This window comes from Haliotis rufescens, unplaced genomic scaffold (assembly GCF_023055435.1).
Source record: "Haliotis rufescens isolate VD_foot unplaced genomic scaffold, xgHalRufe1.0.p SCAF_7, whole genome shotgun sequence".
NCBI classification, from domain to species: domain Eukaryota; kingdom Metazoa; phylum Mollusca; class Gastropoda; order Lepetellida; family Haliotidae; genus Haliotis; species Haliotis rufescens.
In genome coordinates, this window is record NW_025964361.1 from 18,559,954 (window position 1) to 18,579,706 (window position 19,753).

The following is a 19,753-nucleotide window of genomic DNA, read 5'->3' on the forward strand; positions in this document are numbered from 1 at the left end:
CACCAAATGGGCCTGGAAGGCCTGGAGAATGGCCTGCCATATCCTCCTCAAATCCTGTGCCAAGTCATGGACGTTATCTGGAGGATGTGGAAGATGACGAAGACGGCGCTCCATTTCATCCCACACATGCTCTATCGGGGAGAGATCTGGAGAAATTGCAGGCCATGGCAGTAACATGACATTGTTATGGTGAAGGAAATCCATTGCGACCCTAGCCGTGTGAGGACGAGCGTTGTCCTGTTGAAATGTCAATCCCTGGCCATGACGTTTCAGGAAAGGAATGACCACAGGCCTCAGAATCTGATCTCTGTAGCCAACACCGGTGAGATTGCCCTGAACAACCACCAAAGGGGTTCGGTGCCGTGCTGTTATCCTACCCCAAATCATCACAGAGCCACCTCCAAAACGATTCCTCTCCACAATACAGTTGCATGCATAACGTTCTCCCAAACGCCCGTAGACACGTTGGCGCCCGTCACTGTGGGAAATGTTGAACCTCGATTCATCTGTAAAGACAACATTTCTCCACCATATTCGAGGTTGGCGAACATGATTTCGACACCATCTTAGACGGTTGACTCGATGACGGTGTGTCAGGATGGGACGTATGGCAGGGCGTCGTGGTCGAAACCTGTACTGACGTAAACGATTCCTGACAGTGTTGGGATGGATACGGCGCAGTCCAGGAATTGTCTGGGACGTCGTTATACTGCCATTTTGGAACCTGTGTCGGGGATGTGTAACTCAAATCCATCTGTCCTGTCTTGGCTTCGTTACTCGGGGACGTCCTGAACGTGGGTGGTCGGCAACGTCATTTGTGTTCTGATAACGCCTCACCAATGCCGATATCGTGTTACGATGGCATTGGAAATGTGTTGCCACCTGTAGTTGCCTCATTCCCGCTCGGATCATTCCAATTGCTTCATGACGCTGTGCAGCTGTCAGTCTTGGCATGATTTGCTTGTGATATGCGTGTGTCTGCGCCTGAGAAGTTTTGAATTTTTGAATGACCACAGATCATGCTTTCCAAAGTGACAGCGAATTTTGAGTTGCACATGCTGTGTACAGCTGCACAGGATGCACGTGCAGTAACACATTGCAAGTTCATAGGCCCCCATCAATGACGTCATATCGCATGGCACGTGCATGAGCGTTTGAATGTCTCCAATAATTGCTGTGTTCAAACCTATCTTTCATATATGGACGGTGTGCCCTTATATCTATATTTTCTCCGTGCACAGTTTCTTTATGTGGCTAGTATAGTTTGTCTTATCCATCAAATTTGGTACAAGTTTTCTACGTTACCTAACCTAATATTACCCATCAAGGAGTGTTGATATTCCGACATCCAATCTTTATTAACCATTAATCTTTCAGGAGCTAGCTGATAACTATTATGGTTTTTATGTACATAATCGGCATCGGTTATGTTAGATTCTGTTCAGTTACTATATAATGATTCAAGGGGTGGTAATTTAGTTTCGTCGAATATAGACCAAGCATCCATATATTCGTAAGGATATACACCTTTTCTTAGCAACAAATGCTGTGTTAACCGATCAGTATATTGATTTGTTATCGCAAAGTCATCGGGATTGTTCGCATTAGCTAAATTGTCCAGGGAAGATAACAGAAACTGTACGGAGTCTATGAATCTAAGTCCATTACTTTGCTTGATTCTAGCTTTCCCATCCTTGTCCGTGTAATGTATAGTTTTAGTCAACGAGAATGATATATATTTTTCCATATTATTAGGAATGCACGTTAAGCCGTCGTCGGTCCTTGAGATAGCTTGCATGATGAGATGAGAATCATATCCCTTAAGGTTATGAAACACAACAGGGATGGGTATTGTTTGAGAATTCATTTTTAGTTTCAGGTTACACTCGTTATGCGTGGCTCCCCGATAATTACCCGTGACGTGACAATGATCTCTTACGGAATCCCCATTGAGTGGTTTATTACAAACATGACAAATCGTTGACTTCTTATAGGCCCTCCAATCATCCCTCGTCATACACATTGGTTTCTTACGTGATACATTTTCCCTGATTATTCTCTCTTCATTTTGTAGGTATTCTAGGAACTTTCACGCTGCATCGGAAACTCGATAAATCACGGGTGGCTTTGTTTTCCCATCATACCTATATATCCTAACTATATATCCAAACCCACAAGGAATATGTTCTTGCGTTTTGTATGTAAAACTACATTCAGTATTGTGTTCGGTATTTTCTATCGGTTTGATAAGTGCTTCGAAGTCAGCCTAAATTATGTACTGTACTGGCATTTGATAACAATAATGCTCAAATTTTAATATATTTTTTCCTTCTTTAGGCATATCGATCCTGATAGCAGCCTGTCCAACACCTCTGCAGTCTTCTTTATGCGCTTCTAATAGATCTTGTCTGCTGTACCCATGCAGACATCTTTCGCAGAAATATTTCTTTCCTTATGTTTTGTTTAATCGCATAATAGCCTGTTTAAACTCTTTATCCACGTATAATGATATTTACCATCTTTTTCGATCAGAAATGAATTGATTCTGGGAATATGTTCTTGGGCAGAGCTTATCCTGTGTACAACAATTCCTTCAGAAGAATGTCCGAAAACATTTATAGCTAAATTATTTTGCTTTTCCGCCTTATCAATTTGCGAGATTGGTGTAGGTTCGTCTATACCATCAAGGTTGACCCCAAGGTTTTTGGATAGCTAGAAGGCCTATCCGGATGTTTGTCTGCGGGGAACATGGCAGATCTTATCATCATTCTGAAACAGTCATCGCCTTTATTTTTTACATTAATTATGTCTTTTTTCTTTTTATAATACGAGGGTAAATCTATATAAGATCCACATTTGAAAGGCATATAATTTGCTATATCTTAATATAAACTATCGATTCTATCAACACCCCAACCCGAACCTCTATTAGTCCAGCGTTCTAAAGTTTCTTGTATCCGCTGAATTGATACATCTAATGATGCGCTTATAGACTCAAATTCGGTTATACATTCTTGATTGCTCCGGAAATAAGGTTCGGTATATTCAGCATCATTTTTACTCAATGACATTTTAACCGTTAGCTGGTATTTTATACTATTTAAATCATCTAACTCCTCATTAATTTTGCTCGATACAATGAGCTTAACATCATTAACATCCATGTTGGAATTAATATCCATCTTCCAACCTCTTAGGTATTTACCAACGCCAGCTGTGGCTACAAATCTTAATTCATTTTTATCAACATCAACTGGTTGATTTTTATCATCAACAGCGGGTTTATTATTATCTAGTTAATCAATCAATTCAGCTTTTCTCATTCTAAAATAACCTCTCGGCCCACTTTTTTTCACTTGAGCTTTGAGTTCTCACACAGTCTGGGGTTTGTTGTATTCCAAACCGAGTAAATCAATCAATTCATCTTTTCTCATTCGAGAATAACCATGTAGACCACTTGTTTTGCCAAAGCCTTATACTCTCTGACAAAAACATTGTGATGCATAACTACATGTGAATTAATCTCTGATTGGTTTGAATTCTACCCAATCTATTTCTCTCATTGCGTTAATCCTTTTTTCTCTCATAAATAATTTGAAATCGTTTCTTGTCAGCACCGAGATTCTTACATAAACAGTAACTACCTTTGACCCCAACCCACATACTGAACACGTATAATTAACATACCCTTTTCTAATTGCAATGGCACGTATCCCACAAAAATCTGCCATACAGCTCTTTCCACAATTTTGTGATTGGCCCATGCGTATGAATTTACATCTTAATGTGCCCCTCGCCATTGTGATAAATATACACTTCCAGTATCATTTGTCTAATGTGTGTCAGCCGGGTCTCTGCCCAGCCTAGGTGTCATGAGCAGTCAGCCAGTCAGCGCTATTTATAGCTGAGCAGTCAGGGTTATTAATAGCTGAATAGTCAGGATTATAAATAGCTGATAAGACTCAGCCTAACATAGTATGTTGACAGGTCATAGCTGATACGAAATAGATCATAGCTTATGTGTAATTGTGTAGCTGAAAATGGCAACTACCGACAACCCAAAAACTATAAACACTATCTCGCAGTCTTTCTGAGCCTCTGACGGTGTATAAAACGGACTTATTGTTGGCCTTGGCATTTGGTCAAGTGTCTTTCAATAAACAAGGAAGTATTCATGCATGGCAGATTCAACATCCTTAAACGTTTGAATTGAATGTCCTTGTTTACGAAGTTCATCATGAATAAAATCTAATCTCTCCATTCTGCGCCTGGCCCATTGTGACTGATCTGTTTCGAGTTGTTCTAATGCTTTATTATGTCGTTTACGCTCCTCTTCAATTTCTTTAGCGTTTGATTCCCTCATGGTAGAAAATAAATAATTACTCCCTGAAAAAGCTAGAGCATTAACACCAACCATCATCGCAATTAATGCCATTTTGGGTTCAATAATACTATACCGGTATATAAAAAATATTCAAATGTTTAATTACTTCATTAGGTCTTCTGGGATAAGCCCTTGTTTGATTAGCATATCTTTTGTGGCCATTGCTAGGCCTACATTTAGAACCATCATACCGATATCATAACCATCATTTTAGCTATATGAGCATAGCCAATGGCCAAGCCGCTGACCACCGCTGAATGAAACGTTGCATTTACCAGCATTTTACCGTCTGTAACTGGAGTAGTCATTGATTTATAACATTACATGAGGGCTTAACTCTAATTGAACAGCATCTTGTTCAATCGGGGATGGTGTTTTCTCTTCTCCGGTCTTAAAAAAACAACCATACCACCGCTATAATGCCTATAGCATAGGGAGCCCAAGTTTTAATCGGACTATGTTCAGTATTGTGTATTAGTTTTGCCTTCCTCGCTAGGGCACCCTTCCTACCAGCTGCGACTTTTAGAGGATTCTAAGTCAATCTCACTTGTGGTGCAATCAGTGTTTGTTGTGATTGTGCAATCGCTTGTGTTTCCTCGTTCACTTGCGGTATTTCCATCTCCATTATTAGTAAGTGGGCACGTATGTTTAAATTGACAATACCTAGCCGTTATTAAAGCGGTGGTAAGTGGCGCTAGGAACATTCTGTATCTATGATAAAACTCACAGCTTACTGCGCCTATAGCGTGTTCAATGAATGTGTCTTTCTCGAGAGATTCGCATAAATAAATGCGATTTTCTGCCCGGATAGGAAGAAATGTACTAGCTACAACTGTGTATAGTTGTAACATAGCCGAACCCAGTCTAGACTCGTAACACGCGTATTGTTAATTAATTTCTTCGTCGGTCATGTTATCAATTTTTTCAGTTTTTATTTTTTAACTGTTGGACAAAGCCACATGCTTCTGTTTATAAACATTGGATCTTTAATCCTAAAATAGACCATACTTATTTCAACCAATCAGAAGTACTTCCGGTCCTAATTAGACTTTTGTTTACTTCCGGGATGTGGGGCCCGGGGCATTAACATGGATCTTTGCTAGAATGTTGCGGTGTGTCTTTTCAAAGGTATGAAACTGACCATTTATCAGATGGCTATCTAATCTGCTGTATTTCCCAGTGTTTGTCTTGATAAATGATAAAAAGATGTGATACCAAAGTGACTTGAACAGTCATGACAGCGATGCACTGACTAGTTACTAGATATTACCCCAGTGTTATTGGTTTTCAGAATATTCGCAAGTTTCAATCTGATTACACAAAAAACGGTAAACATCATTATAAAAGACATTTCTTTCTTAGAAACAAGTCACTATCTGAGTATTTACAATGTCTATGTGATGTTACGTCCCCGGTTATAGCGTGAGTAATCTCGATAAACATGCATGTCAGAAAAAATATGATCCAACGATATTATAGTATTAAACATAATTTTGTGTGAACCCTTTCAGAAAGTTAAATGACAAACAAAAATCGTCAAATAGATCTACTTCACTTTGTTGATACAATGATGGGATCGCAGCAGTGGTGCATTGATTATAAATGAAACTATACTTATACTGTGGAAATTTCTTCAGAAGACTATTTCAGTTTCTTACTTTGATGTTAAAACCAAATATAAGTTCTTTTCAAAGAATAACATTTACCTGTTTGTTGGAATAGTGCAAAAAAGAATGGATATATTTCTTGACTATATTGTTTGGTGTCATTTGAGCCTGGTATGATTGAGTGTAGTTAGTATACTGGATGTGACATACTACATACTAGTGATACACTAGCGCTTTGTTATGTTTGTTGTGTGGCAAAAGTGATATAGCTTTTCTGCTAGAGTAAAGCAGCATTTCTCTATTGAGATTACAGCACATAAGATAAGTAGAAGTAAAATCCTAGCCATGATCACCAGCACACAGTATGTCAAATACTAAAGATAGTACAGTGAGGGATGAAAACAGCGATGGAAGTCCAAGTTATCATTCTATGTTATTTGTTGAGTGTTTATATCTGTTCGTTTTATAATAAAACCCTTCTCTGTAGGTATAGTATGTATATTAACACGATTATTTGGATCAATACACAGGTGGACAATAAGCACCTCAACATGTTAATAGTGCAAAAACTATACACCAATGAGGAGGTATACAGACTGCTGTGCCCATGTCTCTGTTGGGTCCGGCTTTTGTCATTTGTATACTGGCATATCGCACATGACGTGTGTGAGGTGTTGGTGTACAAATGGCAGATGACGGATGTCACAGGGATGTGGATATGCAGCCAGGTGGTACACAATGAAAATTACGATGCAGTATGATGTATAATTATAGCTCTTTGGTACTATGAGCACATTTATGATGACAATAAAACAACCATGTATTGCTCTCGTTACTTGCATGTATTACTTTACTTATGTTTAATTTCGTTGATATATGTGTGCTATGCGGCGGTTAGCAGCAGTTTGCCCATCACACATTGTTTACACTAAGTGACGACAAAGGTGCTGCTACGTTATACATATTTATGCAGGTCATGCTGGCCTAGCTTGTACCAGCTATTTAATTCCCTTCTCTAAAGGCACTCTTAACCTTTACAGTTTATTGCTTAGACAACGGCTTGTGCCATCGACAGACACATCTGTCGTGTCTTAACTATTTGTTTTGACAGGAAGGAAGTTTGACAGGAGCATGTGCAGATACGCATTTCCTCCCAGGAAGCTTACAAACCTTCCTCCCACGCATGCGCAGTCTGTACATGTCCGCAGCATTGTTATCATTTGTAAACAATGACAAGCAGTTTTTAATCGAAGCAATCTTGCCACCCCACGCTTGTTACTCGAGTTGGAATTAGCGTCGTCGTGCTTCACAGTAATAATGCCACCTGTGAGACGAAAAAAGACACCCAAGTCGTCTAGGAAGTCAGCCGCTCCAGGGCAATCGGGTAACGCAGAATCTCATGTCCATCTTCAGAATGCTGACACAGGAGAAATTCTTCACAAGGAGAATGTAAACTTTCCAGGGTCTTCCACAGCATTCCAGTCTTCAGTCCATGTACATGCCACAGGGAGACCGGCTACAGTAAGAAGCAATGTCAGAAGAGATCAATGTCCATACCAGACATTCCCTCGGAACTGGTCACTGCCCAATATCTGCAGCTATATCAAAGATACACAACCAAATTCCTCAGTGCCTGTAAATTTCTTCATGGATGCTCCGTCCCATACTAGTCACGGTTACGCCTTGTACACTGCCAGATTTGCCAAGGACAACCCCTTCGTAGTGGAGCCGGAAAGTAACCTCACAGCAATACCACAACAAATCATGGATGGTACTACACCAGAGGTGGAAGTGGTCTCGGCTACACTCCGTCGCCAAATATGTGAAGGTTGAGACATTAACTTAGCTCTTCTTCCTATGCCAGATGATCTTTCAACTCCGTCCAAAACAATACATGTCGATAACATGGAGTTACTTCTTAAGGGGTCTAGCAATGGTGATTCCAGATTGCGGCAGTCATTAACAATTGGCAACTTCATTATTGCATTCGGCCGCTATAAGGACATCATGATTAGTCACTGGCCACAACGCAGGAAAGAAATGGACAAGTATCAGCGCACCATCATTGAAATTCATGCACAATACCAAGATTTAACTTACTACCAGCACCACAAGCATTTCTCGGCAAAGGCGGCAGCATTACTGGAGCAGCAAAACTGGAAAGTTAACTGGGGAAAAGTGGATGCTGAGTTATACAGGACAATATTCACTGGACGACGACTCAATGCCTGTCAACTTTGTCACGACGTCGAACATTCTACACAGGTCTGCTCACTGGTTTCTACCTCTCAAACTACCAAAGCACAGCCATCACACAATGACGCCCCAGATCAACAGTGGCAGTCAGACAAAAGAGCAGATCGCCATGGACGAGCAATCATTATCCACCAAGGCATTCCAATTTGTAATAATTATAATGCCGACACGTGCATCCATGTCAACTGCAAATACAGACATCTGTGTTCATTTTGTCGTAAACCCAACTCTGCCCTGAAGTGCCGAAGTCTAGACACAGAAGAAAGTACCAGCAAAAGGAAAGATAAAACCTCTTCAAAGAAGAACTGACTAGGTGCAACTCCCTCCTCTGTATCCGTCCAACGCCTAGCTGCCTACCTGCTCATCCATCCAGACAACGAGTTTGTGACAAGACTAATAACAGGGCTGACAAACGGATTCTTTACAGGGTATTCAAAACCCTCCTGCTCAGTCAAAATTCTGTAAGAATCTACTCTCTGCCAATAAAAATCCAAATGCTACTAATAACTTATTACAAACAGAGCTAAACAAGGGTTACCTCATTGGTCCTTTCACAGAGTCCCCTTTTCCCTGTCATCGCATCAATCCCATAGGGATTATCGAAGGCAAGTACTCTCGGAAACAACGCATGATTGTTGATTTATCAGCACCTCATAACGACCATGACAATCCCAGTTTAAACTCGCTCATCGACAAAGAACAGTACTCCCTGGTGTATGTCAAGCTGGATGACGCCATACAAATCATCAAACATCTTGGACGACACGCCTATCTGTGCAAAGCTGATATTGTGGATACTTTCAAACTGATACCCATACATCACTCTCTCTGGCATCTACGTGGTATCCATTCGGACAATTGCTTGTACTACTTTACCAGACTGGTCTTCGGATGCAGATCAAGCCCAAAAATATTTGACCTGTTATCTCAAGCCATCTGTTGGATAGCAACCCATGTGTACCACATTCCTCATATTCTTCATCTTCTTGATGATTTTCTCACAATAGATGCAAATGAGGACGATGGCAATGCAACCATTAGTAAATTGTGACATCTCTTCAATGATCTCAAGATTCCTTTGTCTCCAAGGAAAACAATTGGCCCTACGACATGTTTAAAGTACCTGGGTATCATCCTAGACACTGACAAGATGGAAGCGCAACTCCCAGTTGATAAAGTAGCTAGGATCATTGCTATTGTCAATTCAGTTCAAGAGAGAAGAAAGGTCACCAAACAATAACTGTTGAGTGTATTAGGACATTTAAATTTCGCAATGCAGGTAATTAAACCAGGTAGAGCCTTTGTTAGCTACCTGCTCAAGCTTCCGTCCCCCAACTACATCACCATGTCAGTCTTACCCAGGAGTGCAAACTAGACTTCTCGATGTGGCGTTCATTTTTAACAGACTGGAACAGCAAATCATTCTTCTACAAAGACGAGATCACAGCACCAGAGAAAGAACTCTACACAGACGCTGCAGCATCCATTGGTTATGGTGCTTATTTTCGGGGTAAATGGTTCGCACAGCAGTGGCCAACAGGCTTGCTCGATATCCTGAATGGTGACCTGTGACCTGCTGCTACAACTTGGGGAAATCACTGGTTAAGGAAAACCATTAAGTTCATCTGAAGTTTCGGGTATCCCGACAAGTAAGTCCATAGCAGCCACTACGGGGGAACATCCCTCTAGGCGATAAGGTTTTCCTTTCGACTAGTTTTAAGTGTAGGTTTATTATGTGGTAGTCGGATGGGGGGAAATTAGTTGTAGGAAAAATATGTAGAAATAAGGACTTAGGTAGGTTGGAAAGTAAGAAATAAGTTAAAATGTAGGTTTTGTAAGGTATTTATTTAGTATAGTTATTGGAATAGTGGTGTGGGGGAGAAGAAGGTGTAGGAGAAAATAGGATAAATTAGGCAGTTAAGGATAAGGAAATTTAGGCCAACAGTAAAGGTTTAATTGTGTGTGAGTGCTTTCTTTTTGTATTTTTCTTATTTATTGTTAATTTGTACTTTTTGTTATTTTTAATAAATCATCTAATTATGATTTTGTCTTAGTTTTGTTTTGGCAAAGTTTTGAACCTGACAAACCATAGAACCTCGAGAGAGTACACTGTTCATGACTGATCACAGTAGAACACAACGCAAAGTCCGAAATTATATGAACAGGGTTCAAACTTAGTACTCTCCGATTGCAATCCTGTCACTGGGCAGCCCGCTAGAGGGCGCCTGCCGTGACCCGGATTTGGCATGTGATCTTGACAATGCTGAAATGAAATAGTCTAGGTTTTTTTTTATTGCCATATAATCTTGTTGTAGATTTGATTTTTATTCTGTACAAACAGGACCTTCTTGTTATTTTTTTTCGGAAAGTCTTTATTCTTCTGTCAGGATTTAGTTGTGAAATATGATGTCTGAGGATACTCATGCTTTATTTTCCCTGTCAGCAAGTCAGGGTGAGCAAACATCCGGTTTGGATACTGATCTTATGGATTTGTCTGAAACACATCACACTGGAGTTGTAACATCAACACCGTATCCAACTACTAGTAATGTTGATTCACAGTCACAACTGCATAGTGTTACTACACAGTCAATTCTTGATAGGCCAATAGATACTGAAACATTAGGCCTAAACCCAGAAGAAACAAATTCTAGATTAAACCATGGGTTTGCTTACGATGGGGGCAGTAGACAGGAAAATCGTTCAGTACTTTTTGGTACCCCTAATCAAAACTTAGACAAACCAAGGGTCCAAGTAGATTTTTCCCAGCACAGGCAGAGGTCATCCTCTGCAGCTGGAGTTGCTTTTGGCCCGTCTGGTAATGGTTCTTTGCTAGATTCCAGTATGGCAGGTGATACAATTTTTCAAAGTGACACTAGTTCTCCGTTTGTTCAACCATATTTGACTAAACCCATCTGTCGGGAAGTTAGACCAGATGTTTTTGATGGTAAAACGTGCGATTGGCAAGATCTTTTAGTTCATTTTGAAAACGTTGCCGCATGGAATGGGTGGACTAGTGGTGAGAAAGCACAGCAATTGACCATGTGTCTATGAGGAAGTGCACAAAAGTTGCTCAGTAGCCTTACGCTTATACAGTTGAGTGATTACAATGCCATAAAAAGTGTGCTTACACAGAGATTTAATCCAAAGGAAAGAAGTGTAGCTTTCAGATCTGAGTTGCACGTGATTGATCAATTTCTGACAGGATTGACAAACTTCAATATGAAGAAGCATATTGCTTTCGCTCATCCGCAAACTTTAGAGGAAGCTATAGCACACGGTATTGAATATGATGCAGTTGAGGAAAATTGAAGCAAAAAGCCAGAAACTTCTGATAGGGTTGCTGTAGTATCTCAGACAAGTACTGACGAAGGTTTAACTGTAGAGGCAGTTAGCAAATTGATAGATCAGCGGTTGGAAAAGTGTACTAGAGTCCCACAGAAATCTAAGAAATTTAGTTGTTTCATTTGTCAAGAACCTGGACATCCAAGGGACAAATGTCCTTATTAGGCTTCGTTGGGTTTACCTGGATCTTCTGTATCCACGGGATCTAAAGGATCTGTAGGGACTAAGACTAACATGGGAAACTGAGTCAGGCTGGGATCGGGGCCGAGATTTCAGCCGGGTTAGAACAAAATGTTAGGCCTACTGAAGGAAGTATGACAGTGTTATCCTCACAACATGACATTAGTAGTTCTGATGTACGAGAACAGGTAGTGTTACACGCTGATACCAATGGGAAATCTTGTCTTTTTCTAGATGTTGAATTGAGGCAGGTACCTTGTAAACTATTGGTAGATACAGGTTCTCCTGTTTCATTGTTGTCATACCAAGATTTTCTGAGATTAGGCCTAGAAGGTGTTACATTCAGTAAGGTTGATAAGGAATTTTTCACAGCTACTGGTAGTCCAGTGAATGTGTATGGTTGTGCAACATTTGAGTTTTCCTGTTGGTAGTGCACAGTTTGTGCAAGAGTTTGTTGTTGCAAACCTAGGACATTTGAGTAGTATTATTGACTTGGATTTCCTGGAGACCTATGATTGTGACATTATGATTAGGCGTAAGATTCTTAAAACTTCACAAGCCAAATTGAAGCAGAAAACTTACAACTATTCTCGCATACAAATCGCTGACAAGGTCGCTGTACCTGAAGGTTCAGAAAAGTTCATTGAATGTAGGCTAATGGGTCCCTTTTCTTCAGAGTATGGTTTGATTGAGCTAAATGACCAGTTACGCAGTAGAGGCATTTTCGTAGCTAAAAGTTTAGTCAAGCCTAAAGATGAGAAGGTCATAGTGTTAGTCTTAAACCTTAGTAATAAGGGAGTTTCTTTGAACAGTTCATCACTAATAGTTACTGTTAGTACTGTCAGTCAGGTAGTTGAGTGTTGTGGTGATCATCAGCAGAAATCTGTCAAAAAGGAGTTACCTCCTCATTTGCAGCCTTTGATAGACAGTAGTTCAAATGAGCTTACCGCTGAGCAGAAACTAGCATTGACTCAGTGTTAGAGTATGTTTTTGTTGATGTTGATGTTTTTGTAGGAGAAGATGGATCTTTAGGACAAGCAAATGTGGTTACCCACACAATAGATACATCTGGGGCGATCCCCATCAAACTTCCAGCTAGAAGGGTACCTTTAAGTAGGAAACAAGTGATTGAAGAAGAAGTTGATAAGATGATAGCTCATGGTGTCATAGAGGCTAGTGACAGTCCATGGTCAGCGCCAGTTTGTTTAGTGACCAAGAAAGATGGTTCCTGTAGATTTTGTGTTGACTTTAGGAAACTGAACTCTGTCAGTAAGAGGGACGCATATCGGAAACATGATGGAATTTAGAAATTTTGATGACTGGTTTTGTATAGCTAATATATTTTCCAAAATTGTTTCCACACATGTAGATCATCATAAGTATCTGTGCTTTGTGTTAGTTTGAATTTATGAATTCTTTACCATATCTGTTAAGGCTGGATAGAAATTATTAATTTATTGATTTTCTTATATGATATTGTTCCATTTTTTTTATATGTTTTTATATCAACAATTTTTGGTCCTTTTGATAATTCTTCTTATGTAACTCCTCAATCAAATTTTTATTCAAAGGTGTTCATGGTGATCTACTTCCTCGTAGTGAACACTGGTAACGTGGGAGATTTTGGGGGAGGGGAGGTCAATTGTCACTAGAACTCAATCTTAGTTTTTAAAACATTGAAGTTAAAATCAGTTAGAAATATGTAATATTTCATTAATTAACAAACTATTTACTATTTGTTGTTGACCAGCAGGGATAATGGGGGTATGTGAGCTTTGCTCACTTCTTTCTTGTATCATAGAAGCTTTGATAGGTTGGAAAATGGCTCCAAGTGGTGGTGAGCTAAAGCCCTTTTCATTACAATTTAGTTTAGTCTCATGACGATCATTGAATCACATGATCTTTTTCACATAAAAAATTCCCTCTGTAGTAGCAGTATAGGTATATAAATCTGGCTCCAGTGGTAGTGGTCCAGAATCCCCATTACCTATACTACTCCAGTTGAAAACAAGAGGCTAGGCATCCTCCTGGTTTCTTCATGGCCTGAGGTTGCATGGGGACCCAGGCCTGGTTCCCTCTAATGTAATAGAGATGCACATGTAGCAGGACGTGGAGTCATGACCCACAGATGACATTTTACCTAGCTTGCTGACAGGGTTAATTTCTTTGGTCATGTGGACAAGGATCAGATCAGAAGGTCTGGGGTTCAAATGGCCGCTACTCATAAGTTAAGGCAGAGCTAACCGACACAGGCCCAGTTGCTGAAATACAGTCAGTTGATTGTGTAAGGGAGACAACTCAATATCTAAAATAAAAATTTGTCTACAGTGTGAGTTGCTCCCCTTTGTGTAAACAACCAGATGAACACTCACTTCCTTGGGAACAAAGGATGCAAGATAACTTTGATCCAGAGGATCAACATAGTGTACAGAAATTTTGTAGCATACCTACCTATTAATGCAAGTACCTATACTGTCATAAAGTGCACACATATAACCCAGAAGAAAAAACAAATCGTAATTTGCATGTGGTACTTCAGTATCAGGAATGAGAATATGGTACATTTCAGTTTAAATAATAATGTAATATAAATGAAGAAAACAACAATATTAGAAAAATAAAACTAGTAATATGTTTTCACAAGAATGACTTCCTGAAACATTTGTTATTTTTTTCAAGGAACATGGGGTAATTAAGTTGACACAATCATAGCAGTTTACATATGATACTGTTGACATTGATATATCAACAGTGGTAAAGCTTATTACAGCGATATACTGTGTAGGGAAATAGGTGGGATAGAGCTAGACTGACACCCTGCCCTTCGCCTCCTAGCGGGTGCAGGTGAGTAGCCGACTGGAACTGTGGTATTGTCTCTTTGTCTATTGTTCCAAGTTCCATGGTTGTGAGCTCGGAAGGTTCTCCCTCCGGGACCTGATGTACATCCTTGCCTGATGTTACAAATGTTAGGCAAAACAATTCAGATATTTCATATATACTCTTCAAAAACATGTTAATACCAAGTATTAGATTGACAAGTGTTGATGACAAGTGTTAATGTCAGCGAAACTTAAGACCAAAACATATCCGAGAGTTTGCACCTGCTTCACGCATTAGCGCCACACATGTACATAGGGTGTCATTCCTGATTTTGACACTTTCAAGGAAGGACTGGGGACTATTATTTCTGTCAATCTTATTGATATTGGCATTCTGGAACTGGCAGAAGTCAGGGTGCAGTGGCCAATACGATCGATGTTTCACCGTCAGTGATTAGCAGACTTATGGAACAGATATCAACAAACCCAAAATGTTGAAATGAACATCAAGCTAATGTCAACCCGAGTGGTTATATTGTGGGGAAGCATCACTATGACTGGGCGAACCTCACTCCATAATGTGAAAGGAAGGGTCAGTACTATTGGGACAACATTCTGACACACTTTTTGGTCCCATTCAGGATGACAACACCCTTGCTCACATTACACGAATCGTGACTGTTCACCAACAGCAGCACAACATCCACAGATTGCTGTGTCCAGCAAGGAAACCTGACCTGTTTCCTACAGAACACATCTAGGATATGAGACGTGTGTGTCAATGTCAAGGGCCATCCACCACCTTGGCTGAACTTGGCGCTGCAAGAGGAGTTGGACAAACTATCTCAAATCGGTATTGGGAGACTCAGGATGCCCAGTATGCCTCATCGAGTAAATGAATGTTTGACAAATTGTGGCAATACTATGCTCTGATCCAAAAATCTACAAGGTTAAGCTTTCCACAGCAGCCTGTAGTTTAGCATATTTTGGTTTCTTCTGTGGTGGCACATTTCATCATAGATACCTTGGATACAGCTATTTTAATCAACGACTTTCGGATAAAAAGCAGACTTTAGGCACGCCTCAAGTTCTCCAAAACAGACCAAACAGAGAAAAGCACCTCGATTTTCATTAAGGTGGCACCTACTTCCCCACTGTGTCCAGCTGCAGTGATGGCAAGTTAAAAGTACCTTTAGACCACGACTCCAAATATCTTTGTTTTGGAAGCTGATTACAGAGTATGAGATTTTAACACTTTCACTTGGACATTTGAATACTCTTTATATATATTATGAATTGTTCTTTCTCAGAAATGGACTAAATGTATCTAGGAAATTGATATTCGTTACAAACTTGCAATTACTTTTTTCAGTTTACTGGCCCATTAAGGTCACTCAAATTCAACTACATCCCTGCCACCGATGCCAGCCTTGTACGATGAGGTGTTATCTCTCTGCAACACCTGTGCCTGATAGCAGTGATGCCAACAGTCTACAGCCATGGAAGACCAACCCATCGACATGGCCATGTCATCCCTGACTATTTCAAGGAAACAGGAGAAGATTTTCTGCTTCACAACAAGATCCAATCTATTTTCACCTCTGAATAGTGTATATTCATTGTAACATATCATGTATGGATTGAATAAAACAATGGGAATGAAATATAACCTGGAAAATATATTTTATGCTGTTGTCTATTTTTTAAACAACCCTACCCAAGCACAAGACTTTACTTGCAAACACATGCACCGCCCATTGTTTTAGTCAATGGAAAGGAGAGAACTTGTTTTAAGGTGTGGAACACATGGGACAATGAAGTGCAGATTAGGCCCAAATAATAAGGTCGAATTAGCATATGAAAATACATTTCTGCATTGTGAAAGAATTTAGTAACACAATCAAGTTTATGTTCTCTGTGTAAGCAAGTTTCAGTTATTTCACCTGTGACATAAATGTGATTTTGAATTGGAGCTCCTATTTATATAATATATAAACATAATATACACTCCTGCCAAAAGATTGTAACAAAGGGTGATAGTTATTGTTTTTTTCATCAAGCATATCTGTTTTCCTTATTACTCATGCCATTGTCATGAAGTTATTTGTGATTAATTAAAATGTTTACCTTCATAGTACATTCCATCATGTTTATCCCTGGCAATGACTTTCTGGCCACTTAGATTGGCCAGTAGTCCCTTCTCATGCTTCTGAACTATCTTCTGAACTGCATCAGCATTACTGGCATCAAATGTAGATGTGTTTCCTGCTGCCAGTGCTTCCTCCTCTCCAGCTGCTTCTTGCTGCATGTTACCACCATGCTGTTTGCTCTGCCATCTGCTCTCCAGCTGTCCATGCAGGGGGATGTGGAAAAGAGAGAGAATTTGTTTATTAGGGTCTCACCTCTACATTCATGACATGAAAAACAGTTATATGAAACATGAATAATGTAAATGCCAACCTTTCAGGGTTTATTAACTATATGAATTGGTGTTACTATGAGTTAAGTGTTATAATTACAATGGCACATGACATGTTTTACCCACTACATTAACATACCCATTAACATTGAAAGGTAATATTGTGGTAACACCAAAGACATTTAGCTACATCTAACCCTATGTTAGAGTGTTAGATCCTTATACCATTGTCAAACAAGGCTGAATAATATTACATGGTACAGAATATATATGGTTGTTGAAGGGTTAACAGTAATAACAATTGCATACATGAGAGGGATTAACATGAGTGGGTTAAAAAGTAACAACAGAAGAATAATACTGTACCAAAATGAAGGAAAGAGAACACATGATCAGGATGCCTAGTTAAGCCTGTTCACAATTGCACAGTTTTAGAACCTACCCTGAAATGTTGCTCCTAATTGTAATAGAGAAGCTGTTCATCCATATATCTTATCCTTAATTAGTACTCCAAATTCTAAATGCCCATCAAAGACGTTAAACAGGATTAAGTATACATAGGTGGGGTGAGTATTGCTTTATGAGTTCAAAGTAGGTGGATAGGATGAAATAGCCTTGATCTCTGTAGATTAATGGCTTGTAGGGATTTTCACCTACATAGGATTGTTCACAGTTACAGTCAATTTTTTAAACTACACCTTTAGGTCCTTTGGGTTTGGTTGTAGTTCTGCTGTTGGCTCTATGTAGGGTATTGAGGGAGGTGGAGTAGGTGTCAATATTGGCAGATGATGTGGGAAGCTTTTCCTATAAATGGGAGGGTGAAGTGGAAGGGTGCTGATTCTGGTTTGAACAAAAAACTCAGCAACATAAAACTCACCACAGATCAGACAAACAGCAAAGGCCTGAAGTACATCCCTACCAGTCCACTATGAAAACCATGATGTCTTCATCACTAGTATCGAGAAAGGTCTTCAGCAACTCGCACCAGGGGGTATGATCGATTACCTGTGTCACCTGATCTGTGACATTTTTGCTAAAAGCCTAACCAAAAACCTCACCCGAGCTGAGAGCAAGCCATCAAAAGAACTGAGATAAGACCATCAAGAAAGCTCCTGCTGACAAGGTCAAGGCCACAGTCATCATGAACACCGTCCACTTCCAAGATCTAATCAACAACATTCTCCAAGACCCCACCACCTTCTCCAAGTTGATGAAGGACCCAACTGCCAAACTTCTACACCAACATAAAGCCTTCCTCAAACAACTTTGAAATTAGCCAAGTACTTCACAACAAACTCTCCAGCAACCACCCCCAACCACCCTCTGCCAGAGCCAAAATCCAAGGGAACACTCCTAAAGCCTGTCTACTTGTGTGCTCCTGAGATACTGTCTTTTATAACTTTGCCCAACACCTCACCAGAATTCTTGCTACCTTAGGAAAATCAGCTGACTCCTTTATCTCACACTCCACTGACTTCTGCTCCAAACAGGGGCACGGGTGGCCCAGTCGTCTAAGGCGCCGCAATTCGCTGTGCAGTGTTGCATCCGCCTGGCCCGCCAGAAACCTATGATTGTGGGTTCGAATCCCGATTTGCCTTGATTATGTTTCTAGGTTTGTCAGCACCATACCCGTGCTTGTGGGTTTCACCGAACTGGTAAACGTCTGAGACCTGCATCACTTTGGGCTTTCCTCCCACATTAAGCTGACACGCCATGATGTAACTGGAATACTGTTAAAAGCTGCGTTAAACCCAACTCACTCACTCACTCTGCTCCAAACTCAAGAACATCACCAAACCAGATGAAATCATCAGTTATGATGTAGTTGACCTATTCACCAACATACCCATAGATGACACTCTGTAAATTCTCCGCCGCTGCATCACTGAAACGCCTCTGAAAACCAGAGTGGAACAAATACTACCAACAGATACACGGCCTACCCATGGGGTCCCTACTCTCTCCTATCCTAACTGAAATCTACATAACCTTCAAACAGCAAGCCCTCACCACATCACCCATCCAACCCATTTGCTGGTACAGAAAAGTTGATGATACCTTTGTCATCCTTAAACAAGACAAGACCAAACCTTACTACTACAAAATATAAACCAACAACATCCCCGTGTACTGTTTATCATTGAAACAGAAAGGAATAACCAACTACTTTTCCTAGATGTCCTTGTCTCCAGAACCACAGCCAACAGAATCCAAACCAGTGTCTACCGAAAGGCCACCCACACCGATCAGTACATCCACTTCAACTCCAACCATCACGTCAGAAATAAGACTGACATCATCTGCTGACTCAGATTTATCCACCCATACTTGTCGACAAAGTCATCTCTATACTCCATCCCACACCCAGATCTACGACCCTCAAACATGAATCAGCACCCTTCCACATCACCCTCCCATTTATAGTAAAAGCTTCCCACATCATCAGCCACCTCCTCAATCAGCAAGCCAATATTTACACCTACTTCACCAGATCCACCTCCCTCAATAGAGACAAAGGCAGAAACACAACCAAACTCTAAGAACCTAAAGGTGTAGATCATAAAATTGGCCAAAAGTGTGGCCAGTCCTATATAGGTGAAACATCCTGCCCCATCCACAACAAAATCAAAGAGCACAAAGCTTCAACCATCAGATCAGACAGTAACTCAGCCATCTTGGACCATATCAGCAACTGCTCTAATCACAACATCAACTGGAATAATGACCAGATCCTCTCCAACAA

At 40.2% G+C, this 19,753-nt stretch overlaps 1 protein-coding gene across 1 annotated transcript in view; it reads right to left on the reverse strand.

Moving 5' to 3' along the window:
• LOC124113291 (von Willebrand factor A domain-containing protein 3B-like) overlaps window positions 1-19,753 on the reverse strand; it is a 464,410-nt gene that overhangs the window by 103,016 nt on the left and 341,641 nt on the right. Inside the window, exon 22 of the mRNA XM_046473587.2 lies at window positions 16,719-16,938. Coding sequence (XP_046329543.2) covers window positions 16,719-16,938 — 220 coding nt within the window. The remainder of the gene's footprint in view (window positions 1-16,718; window positions 16,939-19,753) is intronic.